The sequence below is a fragment of the Tigriopus californicus genome, chromosome 11 (genome assembly GCF_007210705.1).
Source record: "Tigriopus californicus strain San Diego chromosome 11, Tcal_SD_v2.1, whole genome shotgun sequence".
In the NCBI taxonomy this organism is placed as follows: domain Eukaryota; kingdom Metazoa; phylum Arthropoda; class Copepoda; order Harpacticoida; family Harpacticidae; genus Tigriopus; species Tigriopus californicus.
The window spans coordinates 7,667,365-7,682,409 of record NC_081450.1 but is presented as its reverse complement, the minus strand read 5'-3'; the positions used below and the strand labels follow the sequence as shown (position 1 = coordinate 7,682,409).

Below are 15,045 nucleotides of genomic sequence, written 5' to 3'. Positions count from 1 at the left end.
GCGATTCCAGTACGAAGACTACTGTTAAATCAGAGCACGGGGCGCGGTAGGTAATATGTGTGTAGGAGGTCTCTCTGGACAACTACCTAGAAGGTCTAGCAGGCAACAGTTATGGAGGCCCCGCCCTGCGGAGCGCCGCCCCAGGGAGAAGATAGCAGCTTGGCAGGCCCGTGCAACCGGCTGGACAGCCTGTTCATAGTCACGACTAGGAAACCAGAGACAAGCCAAAGGGCTCCTTAAAGACAGGTCGACAGTTGTCCATATCGGGCCAACGGAAGTAACAGGCATACGAATTACTGCCAGCCAGTACCTCAAATCGTTCAGTTACCTCCCATTCGTATGCCTATCAAGAGTGTCAAATGGAACCCGACAGATCTGATCGCATTTGACGGGTGGCAAGAAGCGAATTCAATGGAATGTTCAGCCTAACTCTCGAGATACTCAACAGCTGAAGACATAGCTTACAGCTACTCGGAAGACCACGCGAAGTAATGAAAGTGATTAACAGCAATGGAACACTGGTCCTGTTCGTGACGCCAGTAGAACAGAATCAACATGCTCAGGGCCTCCGCCGCGGTTGTTTTTCATAGCCTTAGCCAAGGCACCAAGATCCTCCTGACGAGTTTATTGGATCAGGTGGTAGCCCGCTGCACTGGTGTTGACGTCGAGGTGCAGCTCGAATCACGCATTGTGATTAACCGAGGCCGATTATCATAGTACTGGCGAAAATCAATGAGATGCCTAATTTCACCTTAATTGCGGTGCTCATCCGTATTGTAAGCAGACTTCCCGGGAGAATAACTAGCCCTCTACGAGCGTCACCATAGGACATGAGCCAAAAAGAAAACACTACATTACCATTCAGCAATCGCGACAATTCTCTAGCCTCAAAAGATCCCACACTTACTTTTATCAAATCCAACTAAATCTCGTCAGTCCACTGGAGCCCAAAACACGCCCATCTTTTTTGGTAGACAGAAAAGTGGTCAAAAGGAATTATATTTCCTTAGATGAAGATTTCGCTCGTTCAAGCTATGTTTTGGCCAAAAAGAAACTCATGAAGATATTCCCAAGTAGAGTCATTTTGAACAAAGATGCCCTCGAAAGTTATCGCCATTAACACTACACGCTCAGTTCTTGAAGACTTTTCGCCCTCCCCAATAATGATGCAATAAAACCTAAATAATTTGTGTCTGTCTTTCATTCTATGTCTTGTTAGTTAAATGGACAGAATTAGTGTTCGTGCAATAAGAGGGGCGGTGGACGCAAAGTAATCTTCTTTTTCCTCTTTAGCTCCATTCTTTCATGTTCAGATTAACTTCAGCCGTACCCTGAATTTTAAGGTACCGTCCAAAGGGCTGGGATTAATGTAATTGTGATAAGGATTACAATCACGTTTGAGTGGGCCTTGTCCCACATGCCGCTGTTTCTGGATGACAAGTGGAAAACAAGCTTGCAGCCAAATTGCTAGCTATAAAAGCTAGGTAAATAAACATTTATCTGCGTGATTTCCGGGACGTTATCAACATTAATTTGCATTAAAGCAGTCAAGTTCCCTCAACAGAGCTTTATAGTTAATGAGCAATCCATTTATTTGGCACATAAAGGTGGCAAAAAATTCACCAAGCAACAAGCAACAAAATATGATTTGACTTATAATGGGAAAAGGGTTGCAGGAATTACACCTCTGCAAAATTTTGTAGTTTTAATCCTTTCATTGAACCGTTCGACGTGAATACGTGATCTAGCAATGATCTTGGTCTTCGCCAATTCATTGCTTGACAGAGCCTGGCCATGTCGCGTGAAAGGAGGAATCAATAGAAGTAGCGTTAACTTCTGACAGTTTTCTTTTCCAAATGGTAAAACCCTGTCAGCCATAATCACATCTCCATTATTTATGTGCTGGAGGAAATCCAGACTGACAGACGATGGCTTTATCACTGATGGCTCCTTCAAAAGCTTGACTGCAGAACATAAAAGCACCACTTGGGCTAACCCCGATGAGGACTTGAGGTGGTGTGGGCTTTTGTAATGAGAAACAATTCCTTGAGCTGATAGTTGGAAGCAGATTCACAATGGAATTCCGTGCAGTCAATGATGACTCGACAATTCCTAAGGTAAGTGTTCTTGAAACGAGGGAGGATATGTCAGACATTCCCTTGGAGGGAACATACTCTGGCGCATGAGGCCAAACTTGGTATACATTAGTTGAACCAGAGTCACAAAGATTTCGGAGAACGACGCGATCACTAATCCCCCAACGCAAGCTCAGTTCCCAGATTGTAGTTCCTTGACGAAGCCGAACTAGCGTTAAACGAGTTGCATTTCTTCGGGAATGATTTTTCTTCGACTTTCAGATTCTACTCCTTGACCCCAATATTTCAAGTTAAATATGTCAGGTGATAAGAACTCGAATAAAGATCCAAAATTGGGCTTTGTTGAAACCATAAATGACCTCATGAGAACCATCACTCTCTGAAAAAAGGATCAGCAACATGTCTGAAGGAAAAGGAATTGAAAAGGATATTATCTTTTCATAAATAACCGTTATTAGGGCGAACTCTCGAGAACATTTGGATTGAGGATTAGTAGGGCAATTTCGAAGGCTGACTGATGTGCGTTTCAAAATGATGATTTCATTTTGAAAAGAAGTGAACATTTGAATTGGGACATATCCACTTGAATGGCACAATCTTTTGTACCAATCTTAGTAGTACTAGCGGAGTCAAGAGATCTAAAGTCAATTTCGTTCACGACATAACAAGGGTTGTGCCTGTTATTGTTGTCGTTGAAAGAGGCATTAGTGCTGGTGCCGAGGAGGGTGCTGGTGGCCGAGGAGGTGCTGGTGGCAGATTGATATTGACACGGGATTTGCGTCCTGGGTTTCGTGGTTTTGTGGGGTAGGCGGAAATAGGTTCAAGGTTGACATTCTCTTGGCATTCAAGATGACGTTTGGCGAGAAATGCTTTACTGCAGATGAATGAATATTTGGTGACTGATTTAGCCTTGAATCCTTGCCGCCCGCAAAAGCATGGCCCATCGCTTAACTCGGCATGGTTGGTGAGAGGGAGGAAACCGTCAAATTTGATGGTTGAATCGCTTTTGGACGAAGGAGGAGAGCAGAGCCCCAGGCACATGTGTATCCCATAATTGCTAAACAAATATGCTGTGAAAACAACCACTGATAATCCATTAACAGGATTGAAAAATTGGATCCAGGGTTGCCACATAACCCATAGAGGACCATTGGTCAAGCCATTTTTATCTAATCTAGAACTAGATCCAGGTGTGTTGCAAAATTAATCACCATTACGTCAAAAATAATGCTTAGTTTGATGAAAACTGACTGCTGATTTCCAAAAATATGTGACGGGTAATATTAAGAAAATCTTCATTTTGGCAAACTAATGTACTGGAAAAATTTGGGAGCACTGTGTCCAGAGCGATTATCCAAATGCCAAAAAATAGGTTTGGGCAGATCGTATTAACCCTTTTCAAAGAAAGATTTAGCCGTATCTTTTAAAATCTTATGTATACTTTGATATCTAAACAACACAATGATGCGTTTCAATTTTTTCATTTGAATAAAAACAAAGAAGTTGGTTTACTAAACTGGCTTTGTTTATCCCGTTTTTGGGCTGACTGGCAGACGTGACGTTGCAAAATAAGGGCCCTTATCGAACTTACAAAACAATCCAGAAGACCATTTTTCCTTTGAATTTTATTTTGATGATCTGCTCACTAGTATTGTAGTAAAAACCTTTGACCAAAATAATATTTAATGCAATAGAATCGTGAAGTTTGGAGGAATAAATGAAATATTACGGAAATTTCTTCGGGATTTGAAGTGATTGACGAGAACTGTCCATTTTATCTGGAATCATGCTGTAGTCGAAAAAAACTTAACCGGTGGGAGGCGCTGGACATTCTTCGCCGTGGAACTTTATGCAACAAATGTGGATTGAAATGCGAGCAATCCTTTACGTCAAAAGAGCCTTATCGTCCACTTCTCCTTGGTGATGAGAGACGAACTCTGGAGCTTGAAAAACTTCCAAATTGTGGACGATCGATAATTCTGGCATCGCTGTCGGCAGAATGGTGTAATTAAGATTTTTGATCAACCTTGGGGTTTGGGTCAGAGGATCTGAAAACAAGCTTACAAAATTTAGGATTGGAAAGGTGAGACAATATTAAGGAACAAATAAGGCTTTATTGCACAACTTTACAGTTTTTAATACTATGTGATCTGGTAGCTTCAAAAATATATTCAAATGAAGGAAACGGACTTAATTGATTCACAAACATTTATCAAACGTCTCACCTACCGTTGTAAAAGGAAACCCAGCCTCAGGTGTCAGTTTTATTAACTTCTGTTCTTATTAATTTAGCTCATTACCATTTTGGGTAAAATTGATTGCTCGACAACACTACGAGCGGGCACGGAAGACTTTATTACTAAACATTAACCATTATAATGACCCACTTGTTCCGCTTCTCAACTTACTTCACCTTCAAAGGCACGTAAAATTGCCAATACTAAGTAAGATATTAAGTAATTAGTTACCAGTCTTATCTTGTACATCTTCACAGATGATACCATTTTTGAAACCTGTAAGCTGCTCTCGATTCACTTTAGTTTCTTTGAAATTAGCAGATGAACAATTGTACACTGGTTACATTTCTAGGGGATACACCTTCAAGGGCAGGGACCCTCTTCAATCTTACCCGCTTTGAATGACATGACAATGACTCAAGCTGTTATTGTTGGGGTTGCTCTTCGCGGCCTGACTCTGAGGAGTGCCCGTGGGAGGGTGATTGGGGCTGGATCCCGGGGCCACTTCCCCCCAGGGCGACGCGACTGGAGACGCGACTGGAGTCGAGATCGGGGTGGTCGATGGGGAAACCGAGGCATTGGGAGTCAGAACGGCGGCAAGCCCAGCCAGTCTTGGTATGAAGTCCTTCGAGAAGGAAATCGATCAGGATAACAAGTGAAATCCGAGAAACTCGATATGCCCGCTGATCCACCTCCTGCTCCTCCCCGCAAGACCCGCCTTCGGTTCGGGTCGGTACAATCCACTTCGGACATTTCCGATGCAATGACGCAACCGACCAAGAATCGGATCGTCTTAACCAACGATATTCTGTAGAGGCTGGTGGGGTGCGGTAATTAAATAGAAATGACGCAGTTGAGTCAGACAACGCTCCACATGACTCCCGCACGCTCGTTCACATCCCACTAAATACACTCGTTCACTCACTCACTCAACCTCTAACCTTCTGTGTGACCCGTGTGACCATGTCTTTCCAATGGGGCACCAGTTTTTTCAATTACAGGACATTTTCGAGGGAAGGATTGCAATTTCTGATCACTTGATTGAAACTAAAGTACGATGAGAATTCTAAGAGAACTTAGAGCTATTGTGCACAACAACATACAAATAATGGGTACGACTTTTGCGATTATTTTATAGAACAAATGCCAATTTTGGATGCATTATCACCAGCGCAAAAAAGATACTTTAGTTTCAAAGCTACTGATGAACATTTCCTAATTATGTCCCTATTCTACAAATTCAACCCTTCCACTTACTGGACAAGCCATTACGATCAAAATATTTGCGTGAAAATCCCTAGAATTTGGGATGAGTAGACTCCGACACAATATGTTAGATTTTTGGCCCAAGTATGACATTGTTATGTTGTCTTAGAGCTACCCAAACATGTTGAATTTTAAGCTAGTTCCTTAAGAACCTTGATTTTTGGATGTGACGGATTCGACAGGAGGTGGTAAAAAGCCGAAATTCTTTACTGGTGAAGTTGGTGCGTACGGATTGAGGCTGGAACGCCATACACCAAAGGAAAGGCCGCAAGGCCTCAATGGAATGGCGGGTTGATGCAGATGGTACCGGCATAATCACAGGGTATTATGAGAGATTGCATTTGGCCACTACAATATGGCGGACCGTCTGGGATTAGCCCAAACAGGTCAATTGATACCGTGTGCCACGCTTTTGGCGGGGGCTCCACCGAGCGGAGTGGCGCCTTGGCTCGCTCTGGGATGAATTGTTGGCCCTTTGGACACTCTGAGCCTTAGTTTCTTTCCACCCTGTCCAAATTGTGGCTTTTAGATAAAACATTTATATTCGTCTCGTATTTGTTATGTTTCAATTTTTAGCAAATTGATTTGTTTTGATCAATTCTTCTAAAAAGTACCAGGCCTTGTGTGGCTCCTCTATTCTCTTCTATTCTTCGCTTTTTGTTTTTTCGGGAACTTTGAATTCCTCTTTTTCTCCTCTTTTCTTTGAAAAACCTCCTCTTTCCTAAAAGAAGATTCTTTGTTGACCATTACGAATTGAATGGATTTCTTTCCAGTTTATTGAGCAGCAACCCTGCCAAAAAGTTCCAGAGTTTTAGTGTTCTTTCTTCGATGCCTACTTTGGTTTGTGGTGGGTTTCTGACCTTTTTTATACGCATAAAGCTTGGAAATTTCTCAGCGATTTTGTTTCATAATAGTGACATCAGTGGCATTACTTTACTCTCATGAGTGACAGTTCATACATTCTTTCGTCCGGTTTGGTCCAGCTCCCGAAATGGATGGCCATTATGGCGCTTGAATGTTTTGGAACCTGAACTTCTAAAAAATGGACGGTGAACGGGCTTTCCCTTGAATCGGCCAGTCCTAGGTCAGAGGTATTCTGAGCCGCTTTTTTAATTGTAGAATAAGACAAGAAACTTAGATCTGCTCAAAGAAGAGCAGGCCGAAATTCAAATTTGATCTAATGACTACCTCATAAACTCGACCACATCCCCTGAGCATTATTTCGGCCTAATTTAACCAATTCATCAATCCGAGAATATCTCGTGGTCCCATGAGGTGTTGAAGTTGGCCAAAATGATAGGTGAAGGAGGTACGAATTATCGAAGCCGTTTGCAGTCCCTATCTCTGAAAGTCCATAGTTGGGATGGGGGTCAAGCTATTTTCGAAGAAAAAAATCACCAAAATACATGAATAACCAAGCAAATAAAATGCTTTTTCCAACCATTTGTAACTTATTTTTACGTTTTCGGAACTTATTTTGGCTGATTTTCATAACTTGCAAATGATTATTTTTACCAAAATCACAATTTTTCTGACCCCTAAAATTATCAACAATTATCTTCATGGCCTTTGGCGCAACCCAGGAGTTGAACACACATTGACATTGAAGTGGCATTAAATCTAACATTCGACATCGGGCAAATTCGATGGACATCAAGATCTTGAAAAATCTTATGGCCGGTTTTGTCTTGAACAGAGGCTGTCCTGTTAAACCTTTTGCCAGTAGCTCTCCGACAATTCTACGATCTAGATGAACCTTTGTTAAGTTTTAAGCGCGATCTTGATCGATTTTTGCAGTCGATACCTGACCAACCTTACGTTCAGGGGTGTTTTAGAGCGGCAAACTCAAACTCATTATCGGACCAACTTCTTTATCAAACACGACATGCTGGGAAATCATTCCCAAGCATCGGTTAGAACCCCGTAATACTAAAGTATCAATGAGTGGAGGAAGCCCTCCTCTGCTTCGTCCAGGTGCGGCCAAATAAACGGGTAAACGAGATAATACGTTTAGATTGCCAGACTGTATCAAGAGATTGTCAAATGAACAATTTATTTTTCGTTTCTTCTCCTTCTATTTACCCTTGGCCCTACCTCTAACGCCATACAAACCTACACTCTTTTATCATCTAACTGATGTTTGAGTGGTTAAATCAATAAACAATAAAACAATAGATAAATACTGTGACACAATGAATAAGCCATCAACTCTTCTGGGCAACGTTTCAAATTCTCTTTGGATAAAATTTCGAGCAATTATGACATGTAAATAATAATCTGAGAATGTATGCTACATGCTTGATACGCACTAGCACTTTTTTAATCATCGTTTTCTACAAAAAGTAAGAGGAAAAGCACAGATTCACAAGCTCTCTGTTTATCCCTATTTGAATGTCAAAAGCGCTTGTGATTATATCCTTACAGGATTCGAAAGGTCTCTCTCAAGGGTTGGTAGTGTATTCATGTTGTTAGAATAGATCAGCAAAAAGTTCTTCAGCAGAAAATTCACCTTGCTAAAGTCAGGAATCTGAGAGCGGATCTTGTATTTCTCCGTTTGTTTGTCCGTTACAGGAGGAGGGAGAGTAGGATGAAAAGGACTATTAAGCTTCTCTTTACGTGACCATGCCATGGATAGATGTGTGAACCTAAATATGCAATCCCCAACTTAAAATAAAATTGCAATCCATTATGATGACACAAATGATATAATCGATGATTCCATTCAACGAAATGCTGCAAATGGATAATCACGCAGCGAACGTACCAAAATCGGACTCCGAATGTCAATTAGAATAGTATTGTTTTAGAAGTCTAACCATGTACGATAACTGAAGCTGCATGCATTGTTATGACGACTTCTACATGTGGCAGAAAGTTGCAATTAACGTGTGCTGTTTGTTAATTTGCTTGGCTTGTTTTCTGGCATCTAGCTCTCATGTTCTGGTAGGGTTTTCAGAGGTATTCTTGCATGTTCCAATCCCAAACTCGGATAAAACAACGAAGATCTTGACTGATTTTTATATTTGTCCATCCTAATTGGTTTTCGATTGCACTTACCGCTTTAGTATTAAATTGCTTTAATCAAAATGAGAGTTGGGGTGAATAAGTTAAAAAAGTTTTACACTAAGTTCAAAGGTAGAAACTATCATTTATTATGGACTTAACGTTGTTTTTGATTTTTTCCGGCCTCCAACTCGATGATATTTCACTTTTGAACCTCCCCTGGGATATTTATTGTTTATCTTGGCCAACAGGCGCTGAAAAATTCCAGGCACGCTATATTCGTTAGGTAAAGGTCCTGGCCTGACATTACGCTCAAACCACAGAAATGCTCGAAACCACCAAAACCTGGACCAATGATTTCCAGGTGTGCTTTGTTTGAGAGAAGCATGGCCACAGATTGTGTGATATATTGACCTAGAATAAATTAAGAGGATTTAAAGGGATCACGAATAAGGTCTTGAAACTTGAATTAATAATCAGAGGCTCAGGAAAAGGTCCATGGACATACGCTGAAATTTTAAGCCCTGTACGTATGAATAAACAAGAACTCAACAATCAGCAGTTCTTCCGACACGCCTTACCACAGACAATTCAGGGCCATCAACAGCGGGCTCCTATTATTGTATAATGTTTGTCTTACTTTTAAATCAAAGCGTTACTTTTTTCAGCAGCTCTAGATTTCCCAACTAAATTTTGTATTTTGGGAAAGCGAGAATAGCAAATATATTCCAGGTTAATGCTGAGAAATGAACCACTTAAGTTGTCGTTGTAATATTAAAGGATTATCATAGGACAATTGCTAGCAATGCATTCTCAAGAACAAACATCTAACAACTTTCAAGCATCGAAAATGGAGGATGCTTACCAAAGTCTTGTGGCAAAGAAGTACGCTAATATCACATCCACAGTATAGTGACCACGTGAAAGCAACAATAGAACTATAGCAGTCAAGGCATTGATCCACGTAGCCCAATGTAAGAGAACCATGGACTTTGGAGTGTCTGTAATAAAATTTAGAAGCTCGAAGTAATTATTTTCGAAAATTCTTCCGTCTCTTTGACTTCGTCCAATTCTATGTTGTTATAACAAGTCACGTAACGTGTACTTATTTGATGCAAAAGTAACAAAAAGACCAAACTTTGCATAAAGTAGCAAATTGTTACCGTCTATCGATCATAAAAAGGAAGCATTTACCTGGGCCTTTCAAAGCAATTGCTTTTTTGACCAACAAACCTATGTTCAACTTATCAAGTGAATGACATAATTAATATTCAATGTATACAGTAACCAAATAAGAGGCATGAATTTGTATGTTGTCTAACTTTCTCACGTTCAAAATGGTTGTTGGTTGATCCAATCCCACAAGTTTAAGGCGATGAGGGATCGCTTAAAAGCGCTATAATTACTCGATTACATTGGATCGGTTGATCCAAGTAAAACTTGGCTACTACTTACATTCTTGAACAACCAAATGACCCATAATAATAGTCATAGTATGGCCGGAATAAATGTAGTCTCCACAATATATGTGATTTCCATTGATACTCAAACCAAATCCTAGATTGAGCAGAATTTGATAATACAACTGACGAAAAGGCTTTCGTTTACTAAAGAGTTTCAAGTACTTACCGGTCATAATAGTAAACACACGCTTGGTTACTTCACGAAACGTAAGAAAGTCGTCGAACTTGGGGGCACATTTATACTTGGGATCTGGGGCAGGAAGGACAGTGACCCACATGGTGATTGCTCGATAGAAATAAAGACATCCGACGATGAGCAATATCCTTCGCAAGACAATTAACCGATGTTTATGGAAGAATACCACCACTCCAACAGTGGTCATTTGGATTGATATTAAATATTCAGAGCCATAGAGAGCCCATTCTTTGTAATGAATTCTGTCGAGGACTTGATCAGGTAGTGGGCTTGTTAAAGGACGGTCCTCGTGAACAAAGGCCAAACTAACACAAGTGAGAAGAAAATTGAAGGCGGTAAAAAGAAGCGCGACCAGAGTCTTTTTGATTTCATTCGGATATTTTTTGCTTTGAGGGGAAGTTGTGTGGTAGGAGGAAGACACGGTGTAACTGGCTGGAATTTGAATATTCGTAAAATCTTCATTGAGGTTCGTCTCTTGTCTGAAATTTTCTTGAATATTATCCCTGGAATTTGGATAGTTATTCGGGAAAGGTGGCGCAGAAATACAGGCTGAATCGTAACACTGGCCACTGGAACTGTCTCCACTTGCAGGGTTGTTGTTATTGTGACTTCTTTGATGAACCGTTGGGGCACTGTCGTAAATATCTTGTGCTCTTAATGGAATGGACGGATTTGATAAATCTATTGAAAAAAGTGGTAGTTTATCATGAAAAAACTAGTTACGTGCTTCGTTGACACCTTTGTCTAACAGGTAAAGGGGATTTGACCAAAAATATGACCATTGTACATGAAACAATAGTTAACCAGTACCAGTTTTAATTCACAGTTTAGCGAATTCCTAAGAATAAATGGGTCCAATTAAACAAAAAAAATAGAGAAAGATACAATTTCCAAAAAAGCGATAACGACGATTTGTTTCAGATCAAAATCAATTTGAAGCTAATATTAACCTTGATTGGTTAATGTTGGATGGTTGAGGCTCGCTCGATTACCAAAGGCAACTGATTGTTCAAATACATTTGCCGGGAGTAGGTCATCGTCTGTTTTAGATTGGGTTTTCATCTGTGGGTCTGCCACTGCGTAAACGTTTTACATGCTCAGAAACTTCCCAAATCACTACGTCTTCTTGAATCTTCGGTTAAAGTATTTTTCAAATTTCATAATCTTTAATCAGAATTTGTCAAAATTTGCTCATCCCAATCATAGGTTTTCTTCACTCGTTTAGACTTACCCATGAGCTCGAAATGGTCTCTGTTGGGTATCAAAGGATCTCTTACTCCGATCTCTTGATCATCGTTTTGCCAGTTTGACGCATTGTTATTGTATCGTCTTATGAGGTCAGTAGAGTTGGAGGCACTTTCCACATCTATAAGGTCCAATAAGTGACTATCTTTCTCATCAACGTCACAAAAGTTCATGGCGGTTGCTCATTACTAAAATGTTCGTCAAGGGGGCTGATTCATTTCCACATGGTAATGCAACACCCCAATCAATTGACCTGTAAGAGAACCACTATTAATTTTACCGTTCTTGGTTGTGGAAAAGTTTCAGAATAAATCAGATTTTATTGCATACACAGATGAACTTTAGACTAAAGCATTACAACGAGCTTTTCATGGGGTTAAGATTTGTAACAATGTGAAACTTTGGGATCGTCTGGTTTATGAATGCCAATGGAATTTACAGCGGCAAAAACTCTGAATGTGATGAGCAGGAGCCACATTCCTTAATTTTGTGTTTAGACCAATCTTATTTTGAGAGAGCTTGTAGGTAAAATTAATAATTTCAAAACAAAATGTTTTAATAGGTGATGACGAGGCCGGAAAAAGACACATTTTAAAATTCCTCAGATTAACTCTAACCAAGTGTTGGCCAAAATGCCCCCAAATTGCCGCATATTTCTATGCTCCTTGTGAAACATTTTTCTTTCCTTTTTCCTCGCTTACAATTTGAGAACCATTAGTTTTCTACTCTTCAAAATTTAAACCCAAATTTGATCTCAGATTAACTCCAGATTATTGCTAACTTTGTGATTTGGCACAAAGAGACTGGCAACCGGCGCGTACTGGCAGTACATTTGCTTTGCTTTATGTAACCGTTGATTCGGTCTCCGAAATCATGCTTCTTTGTTTTGTTTAGATTAAACCATTAGTTGCTGCTTTAACAGCTTAAATGGGCGAAACTGCACGCATTTCAGACGGAGAGGTGAGAATTTATTATGGCTGTGATGACAAGGCGGGAATATATTTCGTTGGGATACCCATCATCATATAGCTCGCTCAGCGATTGACTTCGGAATAAACGAACACACATTTGGTAAAATTTTATTTGCATCCTTTTATCAAAGTTAAAATCCTTTAACTGGGCTCGAGTACGGCAAGAATTCAAAATTCACATACCTGTCCCAACATTAAAAAGTATGGGCATTCTCTGTTCGTTTTCCAACATAACTGTATGTGTGTGTGCTATATTCTGTCCTTAGTAGGTAATTATGACTCAATTTAGTTACGATCCAACTTATGTTACGCAGGTTTGGTATCATATCAATGCTCATCCTGAAGTCTATAAGGTAGGACAGGAAATGGACGTGTTGCCGGATATCCGAACAAAAGGATTGAAACAAATATGATGTATGGTGATCACACAACGCGACTCCAAACGTCTATTCTGATCCAAGTCTTCGTTTAGCAAGATTGAAGACGTTTCATTCCTTCATTTCACAATTAATTACCCACATGAGCGACCAACCATCATTCCCATAGTCCTGTCAAATGATCGATTTTCATTAAAATCGATCTAGCTTACTTAAATGTGGTTTTAGAGCATTTGCCATGAAAAGGCAACTCGCTTCAGCACTTTGAAAACGCATTCAGACATCACTGACTGTTTACTGTGGCAAGGAAAGTGTTGTTCTCAACCTGGTCCGTAATGTTCATGGTTGGTGTCCAATGTGTCCCAATCCAAATTGAATCCACCTTCTTAAGCACTGCACAATCTTGTCTACGACCAACTACCAATGGTAGCAACCATCTAAACCACCCATTTACCTATCTACCACAAGCAGCTCCTATTGGCACGCACTCAGGGATTCGTGCACTCTCCTACTCAGTCACTTACTCACTCACTTGTCCAGCTCGAAAATAAACATTTCAAGTTCAGGGTAACCAAACCTCTGGGTGAAGAATCAAATTCAAATATACAACACCACAAGACGCCACAATTCAGTTCGATGGAAGTGCATTAAAATTACCACAAGTGAACCAAATGTGAGTATGAAAAGGGAAGGGATTTTAAGATAAATCATCAACCAGATATCGAAGTTACCATTCATCATAGTTATGTGCAAAGCCGCTGTTAATTCCTACCACAACGTCAGCAAACACGAGACATGAATCTCTCTTATCTCAAATGACAATTTTTTATCTGGTTGATTTAAACAATTTCATAACTTGTCGAGTCATTGGTCATCTCAGTTAAAAGCATGTAATTGGATCACGCAACTTTAATCTCGAACGGACCCGACAAATTAAAGTAGTGAATTACATGCACTGTTCAGGCTTTCACAAATCGTTTAAGACGGTGGAAGTTGTCGAATACGTAGGCTTTAGATTTGTCAGCTTGCATTTACATTTAATTTTGGTCTCATAGAAATGTGGATTACGAATGGGGTTCCCTCCAATTTGGCTTGTTTTTGGGTCAGAGTAATTCTGAGTCACATCCTATAACATGTATTTACAAAGTGGGAAATTTATACTAATGTTATCTTTTTCTGTTCCAAGTTGAAAGATTACTGAGCATCACCCGCTTTACAGACATTTATTGTCTTCTTTTTGGCTTCTCCTGGCTTGCTCCGGGACCACCCAAGCAACGACCGTTCCTTTGATTGCCACTTAATAAAGGATAGTTGTCCTCAAAAACTAATTGTGGATAAAATGGATAGCGAAACAAAATTTTCTTGCTACTCAGTTTCAGAAATGGTAGATTTTCTTCCATTTATCAAATTATTTTAGCCAATCTAGTTCAATCTGAGATCAAATTGGGGTTTCAATTTTGAAGAGTAGAAAAATAATGGTTCCCAAATTGTAAGCAAGGAAAAGGAAAGAAAAATGTTTCACAGGGAGCACAGAAATATGCGGCAATTTGGGGGCATTTTGCCCAACTCTTGGTTAGAGTTAATCTGAGGAATTTTAAAAAAATGTGTCTTTTTCCGGCCTCGTCACTACCTATTTAAACATTTTTGTTTAGAAATTAATAATTTTACCTACCAGCTCTCTCAAAATAAGATTGGTTTAATTGACAGGAAGTTTCAAGAGCATCAATGTTTTATGCTGCCACATTATTTTAGAAATATTTTACAAAACTGCCTTTATTTTTCTGATACGCCAGTGCAAATAAGGAGCCGAGAGCAATGTAATTTTCTTTCTGAACTACATGTTTTCATGGTTCTTAGGTTTTTGGCTAACATACAGTTTCATGTTTTAATTTTTTTTCATTTCTTGGGCATTACCCACTGCCAAAAAAGGTTCGACAAAAATACGATAGAAGGGTTTCTGAAGATGAAATTTACCATTTAATCATGGCTTTGCATTATTTGCACAATAAAATTTACTTGTTAAAGACAACTTAAAGCTATATTGGATGCTCTACTCTTGAACTCGGCAGCTTCGAAAATTCATCATTTTCCAAGGGTGACTAATTTTGTTTTTGACCAATTCTTTAGCAAAGTTATGTTAGGTGAAACATTCTATTTTCATTAATCTTAGCAACTCATTTTTGCTTAATAC

General features: G+C 39.7%; 1 protein-coding gene across 5 annotated transcripts; it reads right to left on the bottom strand.

Annotated features, from left to right (window-relative positions):
* Nucleotides 1–8,727: 8,727 nt before the first annotated feature.
* Nucleotides 8,728–13,403, bottom strand: LOC131890556 (phosphatidylcholine:ceramide cholinephosphotransferase 2-like). 5 transcript variants are annotated; one of them, XM_059239921.1, is made up of 6 exons: nucleotides 13,309–13,403; nucleotides 11,493–11,759; nucleotides 10,232–10,942; nucleotides 10,058–10,159; nucleotides 9,468–9,603; nucleotides 8,728–9,016 (listed from the first exon to the last, which is right to left on the bottom strand). In XM_059239921.1, the coding sequence occupies exons 2-6, from the start codon at nucleotides 11,677–11,679 to the stop codon at nucleotides 8,752–8,754; spliced, it is 1,401 nt and encodes a 466-aa protein (XP_059095904.1). In that variant the 5' UTR covers nucleotides 11,680–11,759; nucleotides 13,309–13,403; the 3' UTR covers nucleotides 8,728–8,751. The 5 variants fall into 5 exon arrangements, with proteins under 5 accessions (XP_059095904.1, XP_059095905.1, XP_059095906.1 ...); XM_059239922.1 differs by having other exon boundaries at nucleotides 13,067–13,371; XM_059239923.1 differs by having other exon boundaries at nucleotides 13,153–13,371.
* Between the last annotated feature and the right edge of the window lie 1,642 nt (nucleotides 13,404–15,045).

Excerpts from the sequence above, each read along its gene's own strand:
- LOC131890556 (XM_059239921.1), bottom strand. The coding sequence starts at position 11,679 with ATGAACTTTTGTGACGTTGATGAGAAAGATAGTCACTTATTGGACCTT. Across the intron at positions 10,160-10,231 it reads TGTGTTTACTATTATGACCG|GATTTGGTTTGAGTATCAAT; the intron begins GTAAGTACTTGA and ends TGCTCAATCTAG. Across the intron at positions 9,604-10,057 it reads TCATTTGGTTGTTCAAGAAT|ACACTCCAAAGTCCATGGTT; the intron begins GTAAGTAGTAGC and ends ATTTTATTACAG.